The sequence below is a fragment of the Cheilinus undulatus genome, linkage group 8 (assembly GCF_018320785.1).
Source record: "Cheilinus undulatus linkage group 8, ASM1832078v1, whole genome shotgun sequence".
Lineage (NCBI taxonomy): Eukaryota > Metazoa > Chordata > Actinopteri > Labriformes > Labridae > Cheilinus > Cheilinus undulatus.
This window is the reverse complement of record NC_054872.1, coordinates 22210548-22232695: the sequence shown is the minus strand read 5'-3', so window position 1 is coordinate 22232695 and position 22148 is coordinate 22210548. Positions and strand designations below refer to the sequence as shown.

Genomic DNA, 22148 nt, shown 5'->3' with positions numbered 1-22148 from the left:
CAAATGGAGTTAGCAAATGAGGTGGACAAGAGCTGAGCATCTCTACTCTTCACCTTATACTACTGTTTTTACAACTGAAATTTCTCAGAAAAGACAAACATATTACATAGTGAGAGTTTGAACCACTTGTTTGTTTTTAGGTTGAGACGTTTCATGATTACATTGATAGTGGCCTCTGAAACCTGAGCCATCTGGACTCTCATAAAGTGAGCTGTATAAACTGATGAAAACCTTTACAATATGTGACAGGCTATTTTTAAAGAAAACACACTCTTGAATGCTTTTACTGTGTAAGACCTATATATGTGAGGCCCATTTTATTTCAGGAGGTTTTTTGTGATGGAGTGCTGTAATTTACTTTTGGCTGTAGCACTTTCAGTCTGTTTGTTTCCAATTCTTGTACTCCTGTTTTTTTTTGTTTTGTTTCATTTCCCAAAAGGCCTTTAGAAATCTCAAGAGACCGGGGAATGAACTTGTTCTATTTACAGTGAGTTGAACACAACCACAGCCAAGTATAAGCTTGATACTAATATTGATTTTTCTCTCCTATGAGTATGACTTGAAAGGCAAAAAAAAACCCCAAAACATATATTTCTGTGAATATTTGACTTGTGCTTTGCTTGAGAAAAGACATGATTGTGCAATTGATGGTGATATTGTGCAGTTTAAAAAAAACATTAATATTTTAGAAATTGTTCTAAATTTAGAATGTAATGCCTGGGTGAAACAGACACACTTGTAGTCAGTTTTGCCTGTCAGTAAATTGACATGTTTTCCTCTTTGCTAACATAAAATAGGGTGAAATTGTGTATCATGTCAAATGGATAATTATGACACCAGAAAATATCTGGCATAACACAACAGAGTCTTTTGCTTCAGAGAAATAATGCTGGTGATGTTAATACAGGGGAAAAGTTCAGTCAAATATGAGGTGAAGACTAGGGTTATCCTGCAAGGGCAGAAGTTGTATAAATTATGAAAATTATGTGAAAGTTTCAGATTTCTTGAGACTTTTTAAATAAAACATAAAGAATCCTCTGCAATAATTTTTCTGACCAAATATTACCCCACAGAAAAAATGGGCAAAGAGTTACATCACTAGTTTTTTATAATGTGATGTCCAGAGCTGGAGTACACAGAGGGCAGCTGACCTACTACCAGCAAATATCTTCCTTCATTTTGTTGGCAAAAAATATCACTTTCCAAAATGAAAACACTTACAATTTCCCCCTCCTTTCCTCCAAAGTCTAGGAAGAGCATTCGAACTCCGTCGTCTGATGACATTTTTAGTTTTTCAAAGGGGTATGAGAGAAGCACCCGGTGCCTGCTCGGTGTACGAGCTCCTCTGTCCTCCCCGTTCTCCCCGTCTCCCAGTGTGGGGTCAGCCTGCACAGAGAAGCCTTTCTCATAGTGAATCACCAGTCGGCACTCCTGACCCCGGTATAAACAACCTGCAAAATAAAAGTGACAATTACATTTTGTATGACAAAAAAAGAGCAAAAGTAAACAAATCATTTTGTTTTCAGAGATTCCACATTAACTGTGTGTGATGAAAATCTGGATTAATTAATGATCCTAGTGCATATGTGATAGAGGAAGTTTATACAATGTAAGGGTTAAGTTACACAAATACCCCAGTGTCAAAGTGCCAAAAACTGCAGTTCTTCAAGCAGCCACATGAGGCTGATTCCAAAAGTGAGAGATTCCCATTAGGCCTCACATTAAATTTGCATCTATGTTCACATACCAAAAAATTAACTTTCAATTTATTTTCTTTTTTTTCTGCCCCAACCTTCTCGTTTTAAGTAGTAAGAGTCTTTTCTTGTATCATTCAGTCACTTGTTTTACTCAAATTAAGGCCGTAAACTATTTGAGACAAGATGCCTCAAAACTCTTGAAATTATATTTAAACTAGATTACAAAATATGCCAAAATGGCTCAAAGGGTACCTACTGGTTAAAAAAAAGAATAATTAATGCACTTCAGTAAATATAAATATTGATCACTCTTCATTTTACAGGCTGTTTGACATATCTGTACAAAGATGGTTTGAATTTCTCTTTGGGTGTTAATTTCAGCCTTCAGAAAATCATCTTTTTAGACCAACATTAACAATGTGTTCTTATTTCATATACAGGTACTACAAAAATTGTACACATAGAAAAGACAGAGAGGGAGGTAAGTGTTAGAGAGTTTAAAAGGAAACCAAAGAAAAATACGTAACTTTGCAAGTGACTTTAATGACCTAAACACTCTCCAAGAGAAGATTTCATAATAAAAGAAAAAAAAATCCATTCACATTATTCCTTGGGGTCAACTGAAGCTACAAAAGTGGGTATCACTTCCAGTACTGCAATGATAATAAGAAAGAATGTAAATCTTCCAGTGGCTTACTGAAGTGATTTAGCACCAACATCAATTGTTATGAAAGGAATCAATCTTCAATTAAGTAAGTACTGCTTCATTTTTGTTAAATCAAACATCACACTAGAAGTAATTAAAAGCTGAAAGTTATTTATATTTTCTGTAATGGTGGTACTTGTCGCTCTGTTAACCCTTTAAAACTTACTGGAATACCAGCACTCCCATTTGCATATCTATATCAATATATCAATAATTCTTTTTGCTTATAAAACCAACATATCACACATTCAATGTTTTCCAGAGTACTGTTTCCTTCTTGAAACATCCCTTCTTCTTTTGCAGAAATGTAGTACAAAGGGCACACATCAAAAACAATATAATATGATCCAGGCTATAATTGTGTTGTTTTCTTGCAGGTCACTAATCGCACTTGTTATTGTTTCATCATGGTCTTCTGCAAACACTTGTATGCTCAAAAGTTTCTGGCACACTTAAGAGATTTGATTGCACTACTGTAAATAGTTTGTTTTATAAATTGCTGTCTTTTTTGCAAATTGAGCACAATTTCATTTTATTTTTGTTTTTGCCACAGTTCATAAACATGGGTGTATTTCAAAAATGAATTTATTACCATACTCTACAATTTTTTTTTTTTTTTTTTTTTTTTTTTTTTGTGGTTGAAATGATCTTGTGCAAGTTTTTTTTTACAATCACAATTTTGAGGGATACAGCTAAGACAACTCTGTGTTAAGGAAAATGTGTAAAAAAAAGCAAAAAACACTTTTCATTTTTCTTGTGTTCTTTTTTTGGGGGGGGGGGCACTTTTGAGCAATTCAATTTGTTACCATAGACTTATCACATAGATATCATTAAAATTTGGGTTCTAATAGTTGTATTGATTTATCACCAATTCAAATACTCCAATGCTCTGGCAGACTTGTTGTGTGGTAGGTTATAAAGGGTTTAATGGTACTAATAACAAGATAAAGTTAAATCTGTGTTTCTAACAACAGCGTTTTCAATATGCTATTAACTGCCTGATTGCATCAGAGGTGTGATTCTTTTAATATTAGTTGACAAAGTGAATCATGGATTTTAATATTATTCACACATTTAAAGAAGGACTAGTTAGTGAAACAAGCTTTTCTGGAATGGCATAAACTAAATGAAATGTTAAAGCTCTGACTGGGCTCTACATTTACTCTGAAGAACATGCGGCCATGTCCCAACTCATTTAGCAAAACATGATGATCTCACTACTATGTAGACATAAGGCTAATAAAGTTAGCCAAATTTGCTTGGGTAGGTTATCAGAGGTCATTTCTTTGTTTTTGTCCTCTCAAATGTAAGGTGGACTTATAATAATAGGTTTAACAGAAGACGTTACATATTTTAATCTCCAAATTGCTCTAATAATCAATATTAGCATCTCGTTTTACAGCGGTCCTGTTGAGACAGAAATGACCTACAGTTATGTTCACATTTAAAGCAAAGTATCATAGGGGCTAGGTGTAAGGTGGATAAATACTGGCCTTTCACTTAAACCATATACCGCAAGTTTAACTGTATCTGACATTCAGGATATATTGACAGTCATGATGCATACTGGTTGCATTAAAAACAAAGTGTTTATCAACTCTTGTTAACTGTGTGGAATAACCAGGAATGGTCATTCTCTGACCCCAGAACTATGCTCACATTCTTGTTTAGGATTCAGACACAACACTGCTACAGGGTGTTGCCACAGTTATTTTAATGAATAAACTACTATTACTACTACTACTACTACTACTACTACTAATGGTTCCCCTAAAAAATGAAAAATGTATTATGCAAAAAATAAATAAAAATCAAAGTAGCAGTTCACTCCCAACTACCATTAAGGTGGCCTCATACACTTCTCCTAGTCCATGGAAACAGCATCCCTATCCACTGTGTAAACGTCACAATTTGCTTCATATCTGTCCTTGAATTACCTCTTCTCTGTACTTTTGAAGATGATATATGATTCCTATTGTGTAATAAGTTCAGTGCCAAGTGTAGGCTTTTATTGGCAAGGCCACTTACTATGATTAATGAGTTATGCTACAAGCTTGGATGTTTGTTCAAAGTGCTTTATGTTTCATTGTTTCAAATATATAAAATGAGATCAATGACAGTGAATGACAGCCTCTTAAGCTCATTGTTGTGACAGGTGGTCTTTAAAGGATTTTAAAAAACTAAAGTGCTCAACAAATTTATTAGACCACCGTCATATTTGTCTCAGAGACCATCCAGCATCATGAAGTACTTTAATGCAGTCATTTTCAGTGAGCTCTCCATGTTTTACCATTTTGAACAGGAATGAGGAATTTCAAACAGAATTCACCTTTTTATAACCAAATTTGACAGTGGGCTTCTCTGAGAAGTCAGGAATGAATCAAGCATAACATTCAACCACTAAAACTCATTTTTCTGTTCAGGAATGCAAGTAAAACTATAATTTCACATATTAATCAAGAAATAATAATGTGCTTTACTATTTTTTTAGTTTCTTTTGTAAATCAGTAAATCTGAAAATTCATGTGTAACAATAATAATTATATTTTAGCATAAAAAATATCATTTTGGTCGAAGAGCTTCTACATATTGGTGTATTGACCATTGCAGAAACATAAAAAATGATTTTGGTAATTACCAGTGCTGTTAATTTAGGGCAGCTGTGGCATAAACCTTACTTTGGGTGGTGGTCTAATAAATTTTTTAAGCACTGTATATAAAATATTTTACATTGGCACCCGGGTTAGTATTGTTGCCTCATAACAAGAACGTTTGAATCCCCATCAGGTGGAGCTTTCTGTGTGGACTGTGCATGTTCTCTGTGTGCATGTGCAGGTTCTCTCCTGGTGCTCAGGCTGCCACCCACAGTCCAAAGATGCTCATTGGGATGACTTTTGAGATAAAATGAAGTCTTTCTCTCTGCTTCTCTATTTTTTTGTTTTTTCTATTTTGTAGTTTCTTTTTGGTTGATTGGTCTGTATGTGTGTGTCACCGTCAGCTTCCAGCTAACCGTATACAGTATATACTGTTGATGTATTTGTAGTCTATGAAGGGGAGTCTGTGTTATGATTCATGTGTCCCATGTATTTCATACATTCCAGTGAAAGACTTCTCTCCTCATGTGAAGACAAACCCGCTGAGACCTGAGCTTATATTATCTGTTCTACAACATTGTCTCCCCCTTCCTTCTGTCTCTCTCCTTGCAGCATGCGTCTGACTGAAAGCTGCGCACACCGTCTTTATCTGCTCTCTTCATTTACGCATCACTTTCCTCTGCTTTAATGACAAACCTGTCTCACCCCCACACAGTGTGATCTCTCTGCATTTAGTCCTATTTCTCAGTTTCTTGACAGCAGAGTTCCCTCACCCACCCACCCCTTCCCTCTGCAGACATGAAGGCTGCGTTTTGAAAACTTCATTTACAGCAGAAGCTCCTCTCTCTTGATGACAGCTGATCTGCAGAGCGGCATGTTTGTGTGACACACTGAGCAGGAGGAGGGTTGTTATCTTTCCATTGTTTGCAGACAGCCTGTGGAGGATACGCGTGTTTGTGCAGAGCATGAACACGGAGGGGAGTGCGTGTTTGCATGTGTATGCATATGACAGTGAGATGTCTCCATGCTGCTGGGACATGGTGTGTATTTTGTGCGTAAATGTGAGAGACATGGAGATGCATATATGAGTGCATGCTTTCCTATTCTTGTGCATGTGTGTTTGAATACATCTGTGTATGTTGTCACTCACTGAGGCATGATTCAGTCTCTTTGTTTGGCTAGTAACAGGCTGATTCCCCGTTCTTTTAACCATGTTGACAGTCAAACAACACTCTCACTATACCAACCTTAATCCCTTCCTTGTTCTGCTCTTTCTCTACAGGCCATTAGAAACCAATGTTGGCAAATGTGTACACAGTAACACACAGATAATGGTTCACTACGATTCACATATTAATCTTGTGAGACTAATTTCCTAGTACAAATAAATGGACTGTAATGTATAAGGATGAAATCAAGTCATAACCTCTTTCACGCATTCTTAAAAACCTGAACATTCCTGCAGTTTTAGAGGCAAACTGCAGGTGTGAGTGTGAAGATAAAATGCTTCCTTACAAGTTTCAGTTCCAGTTTCAACCTATTCATTTAAATCAGTGGTTCTTAAAGTTACTTGCTCGGAGCCTCTTCTCACATCTAAGATAAGCTCCCTAAGGACCCACACATGATATATTTCTGTCAAAAATAACATCAGTTTTGATTGTTTTCATTTAATAAATCCCAACATTACACTGTCAATAAAAGTTTTCAATTGTTCTGCTTCTCCTTTCAGTTTACATCACTAATAACAATCTCAGACAGTTGTAGTCATTAGCTTACCAGGTGAGCTTAATTAAAGAGAAACTACTTAAGGCGGTTGTTCCACAATTTTAAGCAGGTCACAGGTTTTATGCAATATCATGCAACGATATTGCATGCAATTTTCATCTACAGATGAAAAGCATGAAATAGTGCAGTATCTTGCAAAGGGTATGAAAACATTGGATATTTCCTGACAAATTAAGCGAGAACATTGCACTATGAAAAGATTTCTGTGTGATTCAGAGCCCAGACAGGTTTGTTCAGATTTTGTCTCTGTAAGACAAAATTATCGTATTAGGAGTGCAGCTAATCAATGCCCACAAAGAGAATCGTTTGCAGTGGGCTCAGAAATTTTTGAAGACTAATTTTCAAACTGTTTTATTCACTGATGAATGCTGTGCTACACTGGATGGTCCAGATGGATGGTGTTCTGGATGGTTGGTGGATGGCCGCCATGTCCCAACAAGGCTGCAACGTCAACAAGGAGGTGGTGAAGTGATGTTTTGGGCTGGAATCATAGGAAGTGAGTTGGTAGACCCCCCTAAGTTGCCTGAAGGTTTTAAAATGACATCAGCAGAATATGTGGCATTCTAAACTGCCCATTTCCTGCCATGGTATAAAAGGTAAAAATCGTTTTCATGCAAGACATCACACCATCCCATGCTGCAAAAAAATCCCACTAGGCCTTGGCTGCTATGGGCATTAGGGGAGAAAAAAATCACGCTGTGGCCACCATCATCTCTTAACCTCAATCCTACTTAGAACCTGTGGAGCATCCTTAAAAAGAAGTTCTATGAGGGTGGACAGCAGTTTACCTCAAAACAGCAACTCTAGGGAGGAATTCTGGCATCCTCCAAGAAAATACAGGCAGAAACTATACATGGACTCACAAGTTTAATGGATGAGAGAGTTGTTAAGATGATATCAAAGAAGAGCTCCATGTTAATATGGAACTTGTTCTGTAAAGATGTTTTTCATTGAAATAACTTTGGTTTGACAAAATCTACATCCTAAAGCAAAAAAATGACAATAGATATCAGTTTTCAATACTTTAGAAACTATTGAGTGTTTGGAATTTGGAACACTGTCTTTTGAGTTATTTTGCATTTTCAACATTGGTAATTTTGTTGAATAATGTCAAGATTATAATTTAACTGTAGAGGAATGAAACTCCTATTAACTGCCAATTATAGACTATTTAGGAAAAAAATGAACAAAAACAGTATATGCACACTGATTTGTAACACAGTATATTGCCTAAATACAACTTTTCACTACCAAACATTAATATAAAAATATACATTAACTTAAATTATAATTAAACACTTAACATGAGAAAATCCAGTTATGAAAACATCAGAGCAGATAGAGTCTAATGTCCCCCCGAGATCTTTTGCATCCTCATTTTGTGGCGAGACCCCAGTGATTTAAACATGTACATCATGCATCAAATCATTTTGTACAATCCAGGAAGAAACATCTTAAATCTCAAATAAATGTATTAAAAATTATCAACATGTCTCACAAAAAGAATGACTGAAAATCAGCTATAGTTACGTAAGAAAAAAAATCTAAATATCCTGAAAATTATAGTCAAGGCCAAAGGCCAAAGTCTTGAACTACTATGACTAGAACCTTGTGTAGGACTCTTTTCTTAATCCTGCTCCTATGGCATGTGCCATCCACTCCTAACTGCTGCTGCAACCAGTGTGTCAAATCCTGCCTGCACCCCACACAGATTCTGAAAATCCATGTTAAACATTCAGAATAACAGACATTACAATACAATAATAGACAAGTTTCCTCTCTGAATAAAGGAAACTAAGGCCAATTTGCATGGAAAGGGTTGTTTTTCCCCATACATAATGGCTCAGCATCTCTTAGTGCCAGTGCATATGTGCAGTGATAGACCAACAAAACACAATAAGGGGAGGAGCAGTGTGAACCCAACAATACCATACTCAGGCCAGAGTCTACTTTTTTAACTTTCACTTAGCTCAGTAGCTGGACATGGCTGGAATACTCTCTTCATCATGCAACATGACGACAATGAATGGGTTTGATAGCTGGGTGCAGTGAACACCACATATTATCAAAAGTCCCATAATACTACCAGGACTACAAACAGACATCAGATCATTTCCAAACCTTTTAATACTTGTCCCTCCCCTACAGATTAAGCATTAAAATGCAGAAATTTAGGCCTTATCCACAGGGTGCCAAAACAATATACTTCTGTTTCATTTTGATTTTTTTTTTCTTGAACACAGGACCGTTTCAAGAGATGTTCACATAAGCGCAAAACCACTCAAAACTACTGAAAACACCGTAGTAAAAATACCAAGCATGTAAGCGGCGCTGTAATGCTGCCATGGAAATGAAGCAAGTGTACCCAAAACTTTCTCCTGGCTGCTCTTCTGGTTTCACTTCACAGTTGATCTAAGAACATGTGACGCATGGTGTTCTCCATGACCATTTGTTGGAGAACAAATGGTCATGGAGAACACGGTGGTAGTAGAGGAGCAGAAAACCCGAACACAACAATGTCAGCCGCCATTATTGTTGTTGTTGGCTGGGCTCGCACATGCAGGTTTAGTGGGCTATGATGTAAACCGTTTCAGGATAGATACGCTGGGGTGTACACACAGACAAAACAGATTTAAAGACAAAACTAGAAAAGCACTCAGAGAGCGCAGACCTCCGCTATTAGCCCTATCTCCCAATAGTAAAGAATCCTTTCCAGACTTTCCTGGATCCAAACGGTGATCTGGATCACTCCCAAAATCTAATCAGTTCTTCTTTATGCCATTTCTGACATGTACTGAAAATTTCATGAGAATCCATCCATAACTTTTTGAGGTATGTTGCTAACAAACAAACAATCTAACAAACAAACAAACAAAAAAACAAACCTGCCGATCACATAACTTCCTTGGCGGATGTAATAAAAATAAATTAAAAAATATAGATTAAAAAATATAGATAAAAGATAAAATACTTTACTGGGCGGCCTCTTAGAGTTTTTTGATGGACTTTGTTCAAAGTCAGAGATAAAGTCGGCTCAGTAAAGTCAGACATATTTGCCTAATCTCCAACTACAAAGGTAAAATCCTGTTCCTGTTCTGGTTCTCAGAGATTTCCCACAAACAGCAAAGCCATTAGACCAAAGTTAAACTGTTTTATATAAAAGGTCAGTTTTTTCAAGCATCTCTGGCTGGTTTCCCTCTTTCAAATGCAGATAAATTGCTCTGAAAGAGAAGTACATCTCTCTTAAATTGGACTGTTATAAGAATATCAGGAATTGACAAATGTGTTTGCAATACTTGTTTAAGTTTTTAAAGGTTTCAGTCATTTTTCTTCCTTTAAAAGTGTTCCTGATATTTTGTCAGACCCTTCATTTTGCGTGAAAAGGCTTCTTGGCAGGGTTTTGCTTCAGATTATAGATGAAGTCCAGGGACTTAGGGTGAGTTTTTTTTTCTTTCATGACAGGAGCAGAGTAGTAAACAACAGTCATTTGTCCTCTCTGCATCAGCTGTGAAACAACAGAGGTGGCCTGATTAAAACTTCGAGGAGTAATGTTGATGAGAAGGGTACTGTGAATCAAATAGAAAAATAAGCAGGCACACTCAATCAAATATACGGTGTTAATACATCAGGCACCCTAAAGACGTCTCATTCCCCGATAATAAATGACTCTCATAACATTTAATATATTTCTAATGATGTATAAACAAGCTGACAGGGTGAGTGTCTCCCTAATAACAGCTGTAAATGGGGCAGAGAGCACAGGGGCTTTGTTCTGTCTGGGGTTGAAAATTAGACCTGAAACACTATGCCACTACCTGAGAGCCTTGATCTGTGGGGCACGCAGGGTTTCCCACCAGAAACACACTCACAGGCAGAGAGAGAGAGAGAGAAAGAGGCTTTTCAGGCCAAAACAAAAGCCCTTCTTTCTGCCTGACGGTGTGTGCAAAAGACATGAGCATGAGTGGAGAGTGATAAGTGAATGAACAAAGCGGCAAGGGAAGGACACACTGACTCTGTAACCATTACAACAGGTGGAAAAAAGGTTATTAAGGGACAGAACCCCAGAAATCTACTTTCATTTTTTAACTTGAAGCAGTAGGAAAAGTTTTTCACATTTTAAAGTGAATCCCTCTGCACTTAACGACAAATATCACAGCAGGTTACCAGGTTCATTTTCACAGACACTGAGGCTCAATTGTTTTTTAAAAGTCATTAAGCTTTTTACCCACTCATTATAAGAGACCCTGTCGACCTCCAAGACAATTAAAACAGTTGTACAGCTGTCGCCTCTGATGACTACATTTTCAGAAGGCTGTGGGTGTGCAGGAAAAGGAATAAGTTGGATTCACACATAAACCTGTAGCTGGTCTTTTTTTTCATATTTTTTTTCTTTTGCTTCATGTTAGACGTTTTCATTGACCATTTAAAATTTCAACACAGGGTTTATTTATAGCTAGTTTGAACAGCCAGTTAAAGAAGGTTTTTAATAAAGGTTATTCAAATCACAACTGAGTGGAGTGTCAGTCAGGACCAACAGACCTGCAGTGCCTTTAAAGAGTATTCAGCTCCTACATGTTTAACCCTTTTATTGACTTTACAAATGTGTCATGGTCAATATAATTTAGCTTTTTTGACAAAAAAAAAAAAAACATTTCTGTAATGTCAAAGTGAAAACTGATTTCTACAAAGAAACATCATTCAAATAAAAGTGTGTCAGGTAAAATAAGTGACAGTATAAATATTCAACCCCTTCTGATCAGTATTTAGTAGATGCACTTATAGGCTGCAATCACAGTACTGAGTTTGTGTGGATAGTTCTCATCAGGCTTGCACATCTGGACACTGCAATTTTACTCCACTCTCCTTTGCAAAACTGCTCAAGCTCTGTCAGGTTGCACAGGGATAAGTCCTTTTCAAGTTCAGTCACAAATTCTCTATTGGATTGAAGTCTGGGCTTTAACTCGACCACTCCAGAACATTCACCTTGTTGTCTTTAATCTATTAAACTATCAGGTCATTGTCTTGCTGGAAAGTAAACCTTCTCCCAAGTAGTAGTTCTCTTGCAGAATGAATAAGGTTTTCCTCCAGGATTTTCACATATTTTTCTGCATGCATATTACCCTCTACCTTTACAAGCCTTCCAGGGCTGGCTGCTGGGCAGCATCCCTACAGCATGATGCTGCCACCACCATGCATCCCAGAGGGGGTTGGTGCAGTGTTTGATGTCCGCAAAACATAGAGTCTCCTCTGATGGCTAAAGCATCATTTTGATCTCATCAGACCAAATACATTTCTTCAACTTGACCATGCAATTTCCCACATGCCTTTTGTTGAACTCTAGTCAAGATTTAACAAATTTCTTCAACAGTGGCTTTTGCTGTACCACTCTCTCATTAGGTTTTTAGAAAAATCCTTTAGTGTGTTCATGAAATATTGTGCTCACAAGATTTGAGTTCATGGTAACCTTGTCTTGTACCTCAAAAATGTCATCAGTGCATCCTTGAGTCAGAGTGGATATTTGTGCAAAGATCAAAGCGAGTCCCTGAAAATACTCTTGAGACATTTTATTGCATGCACAGGCAAGGGATGAACATGAGTTTGAACATCACCTTAAGTTTTGACCCCTGAAATATTAACAGTTCATTATTTCTTCAGAATGGATGTTTATACAAAGTTGCAAGAAAGTCTCTCAAAACATTTCTGAGTTATCATGTTCACAACAAGCATTGAACATGAGGCCCAGTGACAATGATCTTTGACCTCCAAGGGTCTTATCATTCATCCTTTAGTCAAAGTGGCAATTTTGCATTTTGATAAAATTCCTTTGAGGTGTTCTTGAGATATCCAACTCAATGGATAGTCCTGAGGCTCAATGACAACCTCTGACCTCTGACCTACAAAATCTAATCAATCTATTCTTGAGTCAGAGTGAATATTTCTGCAAAGTTCGATGCAAATCCTTTCCGAGTGTTCTTGAGATCTCATTCTCACAGTACCGGCCCAGCCAGACAGATGTATGTATGTATGAATGGACAGCCTATATAAACATAATGCTCTGACCCTAGTTGCTGCAGGCAGGAAGCTTTTTGACCAATAGGCTGTAGCATCATATTCAGCATGTAAGTTGTTTCATCAGATTTTCTGCAAGAAATGGAATTAAAGTGAACCCAAAAATAAAACATTTCTGCCTTAAAAATGATCAAAAATATTAGAAAAAGAAAATCTGCATTAAATCTAATACAATGAATCCCTCACACTATTATGCAAGTTGAAAAAGCTTTAAAAAAATATTTTGCAGATTGTGAGGTGAGCTCTTTTTAGATAGCTACTTTATGAAATTGAAAAGATACTTTCATAATCAGCCACTTGAAATTTGACTTCTAAACTAATTTTTATGGCAGTAAAGTGAGAAGCAACAGGAGTCAAAGAAGATATTTAGTGAACATGTTATGAATGATAAACAGTGCCCTATCCTGCTAATTGCTCAAAGTATCAATATAATCCATCCAAAAAAAGTTTTAGGTGACCTTGGTTATGATAATAGCAAAAAATGACAGCCGGCCAAGTGCCTGTGAAATTTGATTTCAGAGCCCAACAAATGGTTTTCCCCTTTAAAATCCCTGGAAGAATGGCCTGCTGCCCAGAGAGTGATTGAGAGCTGGTCCCTCTTCATGGTAAATCTTTATCACGAGCCTTGACAGTGAATAAAACTTCACAGTGATTTATCAGAATGTTTCACAGATGAAAAGCTGACAAGGTCAGAGAACGACTCTGCAAGTGGTAACTGCTGATAAATGACTGAATGCGTTTTGTATGCGGTGTCACACTGCTGCTCGGGGAAGTGTAAATTACTTTTCTACATCCGTAACAAGAAGCTGAGGGCATGGTGCTAGCAATCATCTGTTTGAGGAAAGTTATGTGATCCATCTTAGATTAAAATTCAGTGCTGAGAGATAAAAATTTAAAACCACTTTCACTGTTCTCTTTGTGCTGCTCTATGTCACTGATCTGTATCCTGAATCAGTACCAAGGTACAAAACTAGAGCTGCTTTCACAGATATCTTAGCCATAGTTGTGACACTGAATCACTGATGGTAATCTTAATTTTTATGTCGACCACACTAAAAAATGAAAATGACTTGATGGATTGAAATTAAATTTAATAAAACATTTATCCCTCATTATAGCACCATACAGCTAACCTGTTGCTCCGTTTGCCACTTCTGTGTCGTGCTTTTTACATCACATACTGTCTCCTCTCACCCCACACCCTCCTCCCATCTAATGGTGATAGCCTGAAAGATGCATATGTGAACAATAAACTCAGGAGGATTTCAGGGGTAGTCAAACTGACATTTTGTGAAATATTTACAGTACATGTGAAGGCAACTTAAGAGCTCCAAACAAGACTTTCACATGTCTTTTCTCATGAATTCATTTCACTCAGGAAAAACAGCCATGCCTACAGGGGTTTCTGTTTCTAGAGGTATAATAACAGAGTGTTTTAAAAAGAGTACAACAGAAGGAAACCATAAGACTTTACAAACTAAAGACAATTTTAAACCTGTTTTGGCTTACATTTGTTTTGAATTTATGTTCCAAGCTGTACTGACAAGCCATGTTTGGGGTATGTGGGTTAAAAAAACAAGCATATCTGCACTAATGACACATCAGCTCTTGCTGACAGAGTTTTAATAGCCACATATTTGTCCCAGTAAACAGATGGCTGCACTGAAGTGCAGCAAACAATCTCTGATAAGTTAAGCATTTAAACTTGAGCAACAAATTTGCCCTTACTAACCAAAATGCATCAGATATGGCCAAACTGACCTCTATTAAAAAATAAAAGTCTCCCCTCTAATGACAGTTCTCATAAAGTTTGTTTTTTTACTCCTGACAAATCAAAATGTTATTTCTACAAACTCTAATACCATTGATTGTGAGTAACTCAAATTATAATGTTTTTCTTTTAAGGTTCTTACCTGATTTCATAAGGTCTTCCTTCTGTATTTTTTTTTTATCCAAAATTCAATCATGTTTAGCAATCAAGTCTCCAAGGTTCTGTGACCTAACATCATTTTATCTCATCAATGGTGAAAAAAAAATAGTTTTTGCAAGTTACAGCAAAGCACATTAGCATAGTGCATCAAGTTTAACAAAATGTGGAGTCTTTTACCATGGCTGCCCATAAGGGGGGATAAAGAGGAGAGCTTCCAGGGCCCCAGCCAAATGAGGGGACCCTGACAGTAAGGAAAATAATGATTCACTTTAAATGTAAACTTTGATAACCATATTTTATTTCTAACCTGAATAATAACCACTTTTATCAAAGCAACAAAAATGCTTTTTTATGCTGTAGAACAGTATAGCCTTTTCAAATTGTAAATCCCTTTTCTTAAGACAGAATTACCTTTTTTGGAAATGCTGACAATGCAGATGGGCACATTGACTAAACCATTTGGATAGTGATGTCAGACTTTAAAGCTAAGTTATGATGCACACCAATGCAAGGATGCCAGAAAATAAAATAGAAGGAACTGAAACAACTTTAAGGGAAAACTGATTTAATTATTCCAAAAATGAGCAAAATAATGGGTTAAAAGCAGCTTAAATCAGTTTAAAAGGACTAGGTTTGGTGGAAAAAAATTGTGAAAAGGGGTCAGAGCGTGCAAAAGATGGGAAAATGGTTGGAAACATTGTGAAAAGGGGTTAAAAGAATGGCAAAAAGTAGTTGCATTTTAATGAAAAATAATTACATAATTGCAAAAATAGGCAAAAAGTGGTCAAAGTGGTAAAAAAGGTCGTGAAGCAGCAAAAATGGTTAAAACTGGCTAAAAGATGTTGCAAACATGAGCAAAAAGTGGCAAAAAGTAGTGAAAAGTAGCAAAAATGGGTTGGAAGTGACTGAAATTGGCAAAAAAAGCAGAGAAAAGATGGCTAAACTGGCAAAAGAAGGTAAAAAGGAGTATGAAGTGGCAAAAGTGGGTGTTAATTGACATGGCAGTGGCAAAAAAAGTTGCAATCAGGGGTGAAAAACAGCATAAATGGGTGTAAAGAGCCAAAAGTGTCAGAAATCGGCAAAAGTTGCAAAAATTGGTTAAAGTGGCAAAAAGAAGTCGAAGAAATAGGTGGAAAACATGTTGAAAAGGGGTTAAGAAAGTACCGTCAATAAATAATTCAAACATCAGAGGCAGGCAATAGTTTTTCAATACAACACTGTTCGGCTCCAAAATGAGCTAACTGTAAGCCAAGACACTAGCATCAGTGCTATTGGTCCAACACATAAGCATGGATAACATCAATAAATCACAACTGGGGGGCCCATTCACTGTGATTTTCATGGGCCTAGCCAACTCTGAAGAACTGAGACTCAGAATATGAAAGGCTAAGTTCCATGTGAGGCAGCCTAACATGGAACTGTTGTATGGGTGAAAAGCCACAGGAATGGGTTAAAGTAGCAAAACGGGGGAAAAATCAGCCAAAAAGGGTTTTATAGTGGCAAAAAAGGAGGTAAAAATGAGCATTAAGAGGCAAAAATTGGCAAAGCAGTAGCAACTAGAAAAGCACTCAGAGAGCACAGACCTCCACCATCAGCCCTATCTCCCAATAGTGAAGAATCCTTTAAAAACATTCCTGGATCCAGACGGTGATCCGGATCACTCCCAAAATCTAATTCACCGATTACTCCCTCCCCGGTGGGGTGGAGACACGGTGAGGCAGAGCACTGGCTTCGCTACGTGTGGAAGTCATGGCAGAGGGTGAATATTCCTCTGTTCCTCCCAGCATTGTGAGTATTCTCGCTACAATTCGCTGTCTTTCTCTCTGTTACGCTCCAACTCATCTCCTCGACCGGGCGTGTGTCTTTCAAACTCTATAAACTCCAAAACTCTGATGAAGTTACTCATGCCTGCCATCTCCTGGTGTAAAGTGGTAACAGTGTAGACCTCTGCCATTAGCGCTACCTCCCAATAGTACAGAATCCTTTAAAAAATTCCTGGATCCAGACGTGATCCGGATCAGTCCCAAAATCTAATCAGTTCTTCCTTATGCCATTTCTGACATTTCCTGAAAATTTCATGAAAATCCATCCATGACTTTTTTGAGTGACGTTGCTAACAAACAAACAAACTAACAAACTCACCCAATCACATAACCTCCTTGGCGGAGGTAAAAAGTGCCAATCAAGGGCGAAAACCAGCATAAATGGGTTCAAAGCAGCAAAAATGGGGTTAAAGTGGCAAAAAAAGGCAGAAATGAGAAAGAAGTTGCAAAAATGAGTATAAAGTAATTAAAAGAAGTTGAAAAAATAAATGAATGCAAGTTTAAAAGGGGTTAAAAGTATCAGTGATAAGTAATTCCAACATCAGAACCCAGTAATAGTTCAACACACTTTTCAGGTCCAAAATGTGGCAACTGTTAGCCAGGACTCTGGCACCAATGCTACTGGTCCAACAAATACACACTGATATCATCCATAAATCACAACTGTGGAAGGCCCATTCTCTGGGTTTTTCAGGGGCAATGAAAGCTACAGTATTTGTGTTGTGGAATAATGTAACAAGGAAAAACCTTGCTTGGAAGTGGTGGATGCTAACTGCTGACTTCACTGGAACTGCTGAGTAATTCAGGTCTTTTCCCAGAGGCATACACTAGCTATCTATCAGATAATGATAGACAATGGTTTGTCAATGTGTGCTGAGATTACTAGAGTCATAATTTTAACAATGTGATGTATGTCAATATAAAAAGGAATGGTGGTGTCAGTGGAGTTTTAAAGATTGGTTCAACTTCTTCCTTTTCTTTGGTTTCAATCATCATTTCATTCATCAATTTAACTTAAACTGGTCCTCATCAGAAGAAGAAGCAGGGTCTTTTGGGGGGTAAAAAGAAAAAAAAAAAGCACAAGAACTGACTGCATGCTAACGGCACAGAAAGATATAGAGAAAATGTCTCAGTCATTGTTGTGTTACACAGCACTAGCATTTTTATTTCTCTTGGTTGATGTTAATCAAACATGTCTGCACACTCCTTCTCTTTCCTATGATCTTATCACCCTAAAAGTTTATGATGGTGTACCATGGGAAAGCAGGGCCTTTAACTGTGTTCATTGCTGCTACATTTGAGCCCCAGCACATCAACGCTGAGTGGCTCGTTTCAGTCTAGACAGCATTTTGTCATGGGATTACAAAGGATGTCCTTCTAACGGTCACATTTCCTTTCTAACTACCATAACATGAAAAATATGATACTCATCAAACACCACAGAGTGTTAAATTTAACTCAGACATGAATGCACCCTCACTATGCAAATCACAGCACAACATCCACAGCTGGAACAGTGACTGCAAACGCCATTTACGAGAGTTTTTACAAGAGTTTGGTGGCAGTAAATGATGCAGAAACATCACTGACTAGCAGGATGTACGGGTGGGGTTGTGTATCATTTGCTGTTAGATGTACACCGTTTCATATAGGAATGGAGTTTGAAGTGAAACTTAATTTGGCACAGTGTTATCTTAGTGCGAGGGAGGAGGGGGACCCAAGGGAGAGGAGCAGTTCCCAGGACATTTTGTGCAAGAAGAAAGAGGGAGGAAAAGAGAGAGAGAGAGAGGGAGGGGATATCTGCTGGAATTCCCAGGATGACCAAAAACCAATGCCAAACAGTACATACACAAGAATAGCATTCCTTTCTATAAATAGCAAGAACTTTGTCCACATCTTCCATATGGCTGTCATATTATCACAAACTCTCCTCTATCTCAGTGTATGAGGAGATACAGGAGTCTTTATGTGTCTCTGAACATTTTGCTTTATGAACTGAGTTCAGACTTTATTTTAAGGCTTGCAACACCTCAGGCACTCGTTCCCCTTGCAGCCCCTTAAATCTCTCTGGATGTGTTTTTGCTGCAGCACGCCTGAACACGTCTAAGGAAGCATCAAAGAATCCAGCGCAATGACCCTTGAAGCTCCATCCATCCACCAAAGTTATGTTTGTCTCAGTTTCTGGCATCTAAGTTTGTATGTTTTCTCTCTTAATTAATTTTCAGGATCTTTACCTAAACCTAAATGTTCATGCTGTGTGCATATACTCACTCGTACTAACTTCTTTGATCATCTCAGCAGAGGCGTGACATCCGTTGACTATCTGTCTTGTCCACAGAGACAGGTCCTTGGTGGTCTCGGCCCGGAAGAGGTGGGTCTCGATGCCGAGTCGTGTGCCGGTTCTAGTGGCGAAGAAAAGCTCTGTCCCAGAGTGAGGAGACCCCCGATCAGGACCAGACTGAACCAGACTGGATATAAACATACACAGAATTACTGTCAGAGGCAATTACAGGTTGAGAAAGTATCCTGTCACCTCTTGTTATGGGGGTGTTTGTGCTTATAGCATGACTGCTTAGGCTACTTTAAATCCGGCCTGAGAAATAATGCCATGGAAATGATGCATTAAGCCTGGTTTATGCTTCTGCATCAAGTCTACACCAAAGCTACGTATGCTATTTAGAGCACTTCAGACTTGTGCGTTGATGTGTCTGTATCACACTGAAACACTCCCCTAAAACGCTACTGAGCAATGCCATTTTTACGTCAGCTCCAGGTCTTGTTGCCACATTTTCTGATTTTTTGCAAACAGGAGGCCATGGCAACTGAAAACGAGTGTGATAATCCTGAGTGAGAGGAGCCGTTGATTAAGCTGACTGCAAAGAAGACAAGAATGGAGACATCAGAGGACATGGAAAATATGAACGCTAAATCAGTTAACAGAAAGCACTTGTTTGGAAGTTGTTTCCACATCTGTAGTGATTTACCTCACTCTGGAGCAGTGGCTCTCAACTTGTGGGTCGGGACCCAAAAGTGGGTCACAAAGCCATTTTAAGTGGGTTGCGAATGTGTGCCTAGAGAATAAATTGTCACAAAAAGTCATTGAAACTCTTTAAGACATGTTTCTTTTGTCTTCAGTCTTTGATCTGTCAAAAGTATTTGGCCACAGCTGCTAATTATTTTATTCAGGTGTTTCAATCAGACCCATTGCTACAGGTGTATAAAATCAAGCACCTAGCAATGCGGTCTCTATTTGCAAAAATTTGTGATACAAAATCAGTTGTTCTGAAGATCTCAGTCCCTTCAAGCATTGTACTGTGATGGACACCACCTTTGGAACAACTGTGAAGTTCAGTGGAAGAGGGCTAAACATATAGAGCTGTTTTTCAGGGTTTGGGCTAGGCCCCCTATCTCCAGTAAAGGGCAGTCTTCATGCTTCAGCATACCAAGACAATTTAGAAAGTGCTATGCTTCCAACTATGTGGCAACAGTTTGGGGAGGACCAAAGCAAAGACTATAAAGACAAGGTTTGAAGAGTTTGGTCTGAAAGAACTTGAGTGGTCCGCACAGAGCCTTGACTTCAACCCCTAGTATTAAGCACTTTTTGAACAAACTAGAATGGAGATAGTGAGCCAGGTTTTCTCGTCCAACATCACTGCCTGACCTCATTAATGATCTACAGAATGAATGGGTACAAAGTCCCAAAAGAACACTCCAAAATTTTGTGGAAAGCCTTCTAAGAAGAATGGAGGCTGTTATTGCTGCAAAAGAGGGGCCAACTCCATTACAAAGTACATGTTTCTCGAATACAATGTCATTACAGTCCCTGTTGGTGGAATGGTCAGGAGGCTGAATTCTTTTGCCCATATAGTGTGTCTGCAAACCTAATTTTTTTTCATGGTACAAATTTGTTCTGCTAAACTCCTCAGGAGCTAATGGTATCTGAGAATGCAGCACTTCTTATTAACATGGTGGTAAGCAACATTAGCATTCCAGTGGGAAAAACCTTCTACCTCTCTCTCCTATCTCATACTACTCTGCTAAGCCCTGCCCACTAAATGACACATTAAGCATGCACACCAACTGTTGTCACTGAAACATGTCTGTTCCTCTTAGTTAGTGTTGTACAATTGAAAGGGCAGAAACAAGAGCAGCAGGTGAATATAAATTGGAAAATGTCTCAAAAAAAGCAAAGGTGGAGGTCACACAGTTGGTGTGCCCTAAACAAAGGCAAGGAGCAGGAGAGAGAGAGAGACAGACAGAGGGCTGCTTACACACATCAAATAGTAGTGAGATGATGCTAGTTTGTACAGAGACACTGTGACTGGCCTGTTATGTGTGATCTTACGTTGATTGGAAGTTTGATTTAGACAGAATGATGAAAAAAATGAACTAAGTACAATGGAGAAGGTGCCCACACATTTATTTAATGGGATATCTTGATGCAACATTTTTAGGGACATGATGATTTGGTATTTTAACTTAATTTTCACAGAAATCCTGTTTTGTATGGTAGTGTGAAATATATGCCAAACTCACAGTTGTATTAAACTACATATATAGTTTAAAAAACAAGATAAAACATGTTTAAAGTGTAAGAAGGTTAAAATTAGCATCGTATTATTTTCAGTTTACAGTGTTTAGATGGAATGTTTTTTTCAACAACACAGTGTTCTCCATGAAATATGTAAAATATGTGAAGGTGCAAATAAACCGTGTGTGTTTTTGACATCTGTATAGACAGGGGTGGACCTACCGTGTTGCTAAAAGTGGATATGTGTGTGCAGGGCTCTGCCAGGCCTCTTTGCCTCGTGGCAAACTATCGTACAGCAGCAGGTCTTTCTCCGTCACCACCACCAGCACGGGCTTCCAGCTCTGCTTCTCACTCTCTGTCTGCAGGAAAAACATGTAAACAATGACACTGAAGTTTGCCCATCATTCATACCAACTCATCCTGTGCAAGGCAAGGGCTGAATCCAATATTAGCATAAAAAACTAAACATAAAAAGTAATAATTATTACAGATTACTGCATTGTAGTTGCAAAAATGACCAGGGAGCCATAAGTAATCACCACTGCTCTTTACGCAGTCAGCAGCAGCAGAAAAAAATCTATATAATTTTATATGTTAACAGATTTTCTGAGACTTATGAAAGTTTTTGTTTCCTTCTAAAATTCAAAACTAATTAACCAATGACTTTTAAAGATTCAAATTTGTAAAAGCAAACCAAGTAAGCAATAAATCAATTCTACAAAGTCGCTCATTTTAAATTGGAATCAAGCTCTACCTCCATTAATTGATGCTGCAAGATTAATTATACCAACACTCTTCAACATCCATCAAAAACTCTGAAACTCTACTCAGGTTTTAGATGAAAGCACAGACTTTATCAGGGACATTAATGACAGTGTGCCAGCAAGCTGCTTTATGGGACTCATGTTTTGTCAGAGAGAGGAATGTGGGTTGGGTAGGGGGGTTTGTGTGGCGCTGCAGGTCGTTTCTGCCAGCATGTGCACAATGATGCAAACGCACATGCATGTCTGATT

General features: G+C 37.9%; 1 protein-coding gene across 1 annotated transcript in view; it reads right to left on the bottom strand.

Moving 5' to 3' along the window:
• Nucleotides 1–22148, bottom strand: part of sntb1 (syntrophin, basic 1) — an 86394-nt gene that overhangs the window by 14604 nt on the left and 49642 nt on the right. Inside the window, exons 5-7 of the mRNA XM_041793018.1 lie at nucleotides 21358–21494; nucleotides 18876–19072; nucleotides 1222–1451 (exon numbers count right to left, since the gene is read on the bottom strand). Of these exons, the coding sequence (XP_041648952.1) occupies nucleotides 1222–1451; nucleotides 18876–19072; nucleotides 21358–21494 (564 nt within the window). The remainder of the gene's footprint in view (nucleotides 1–1221; nucleotides 1452–18875; nucleotides 19073–21357; nucleotides 21495–22148) is intronic.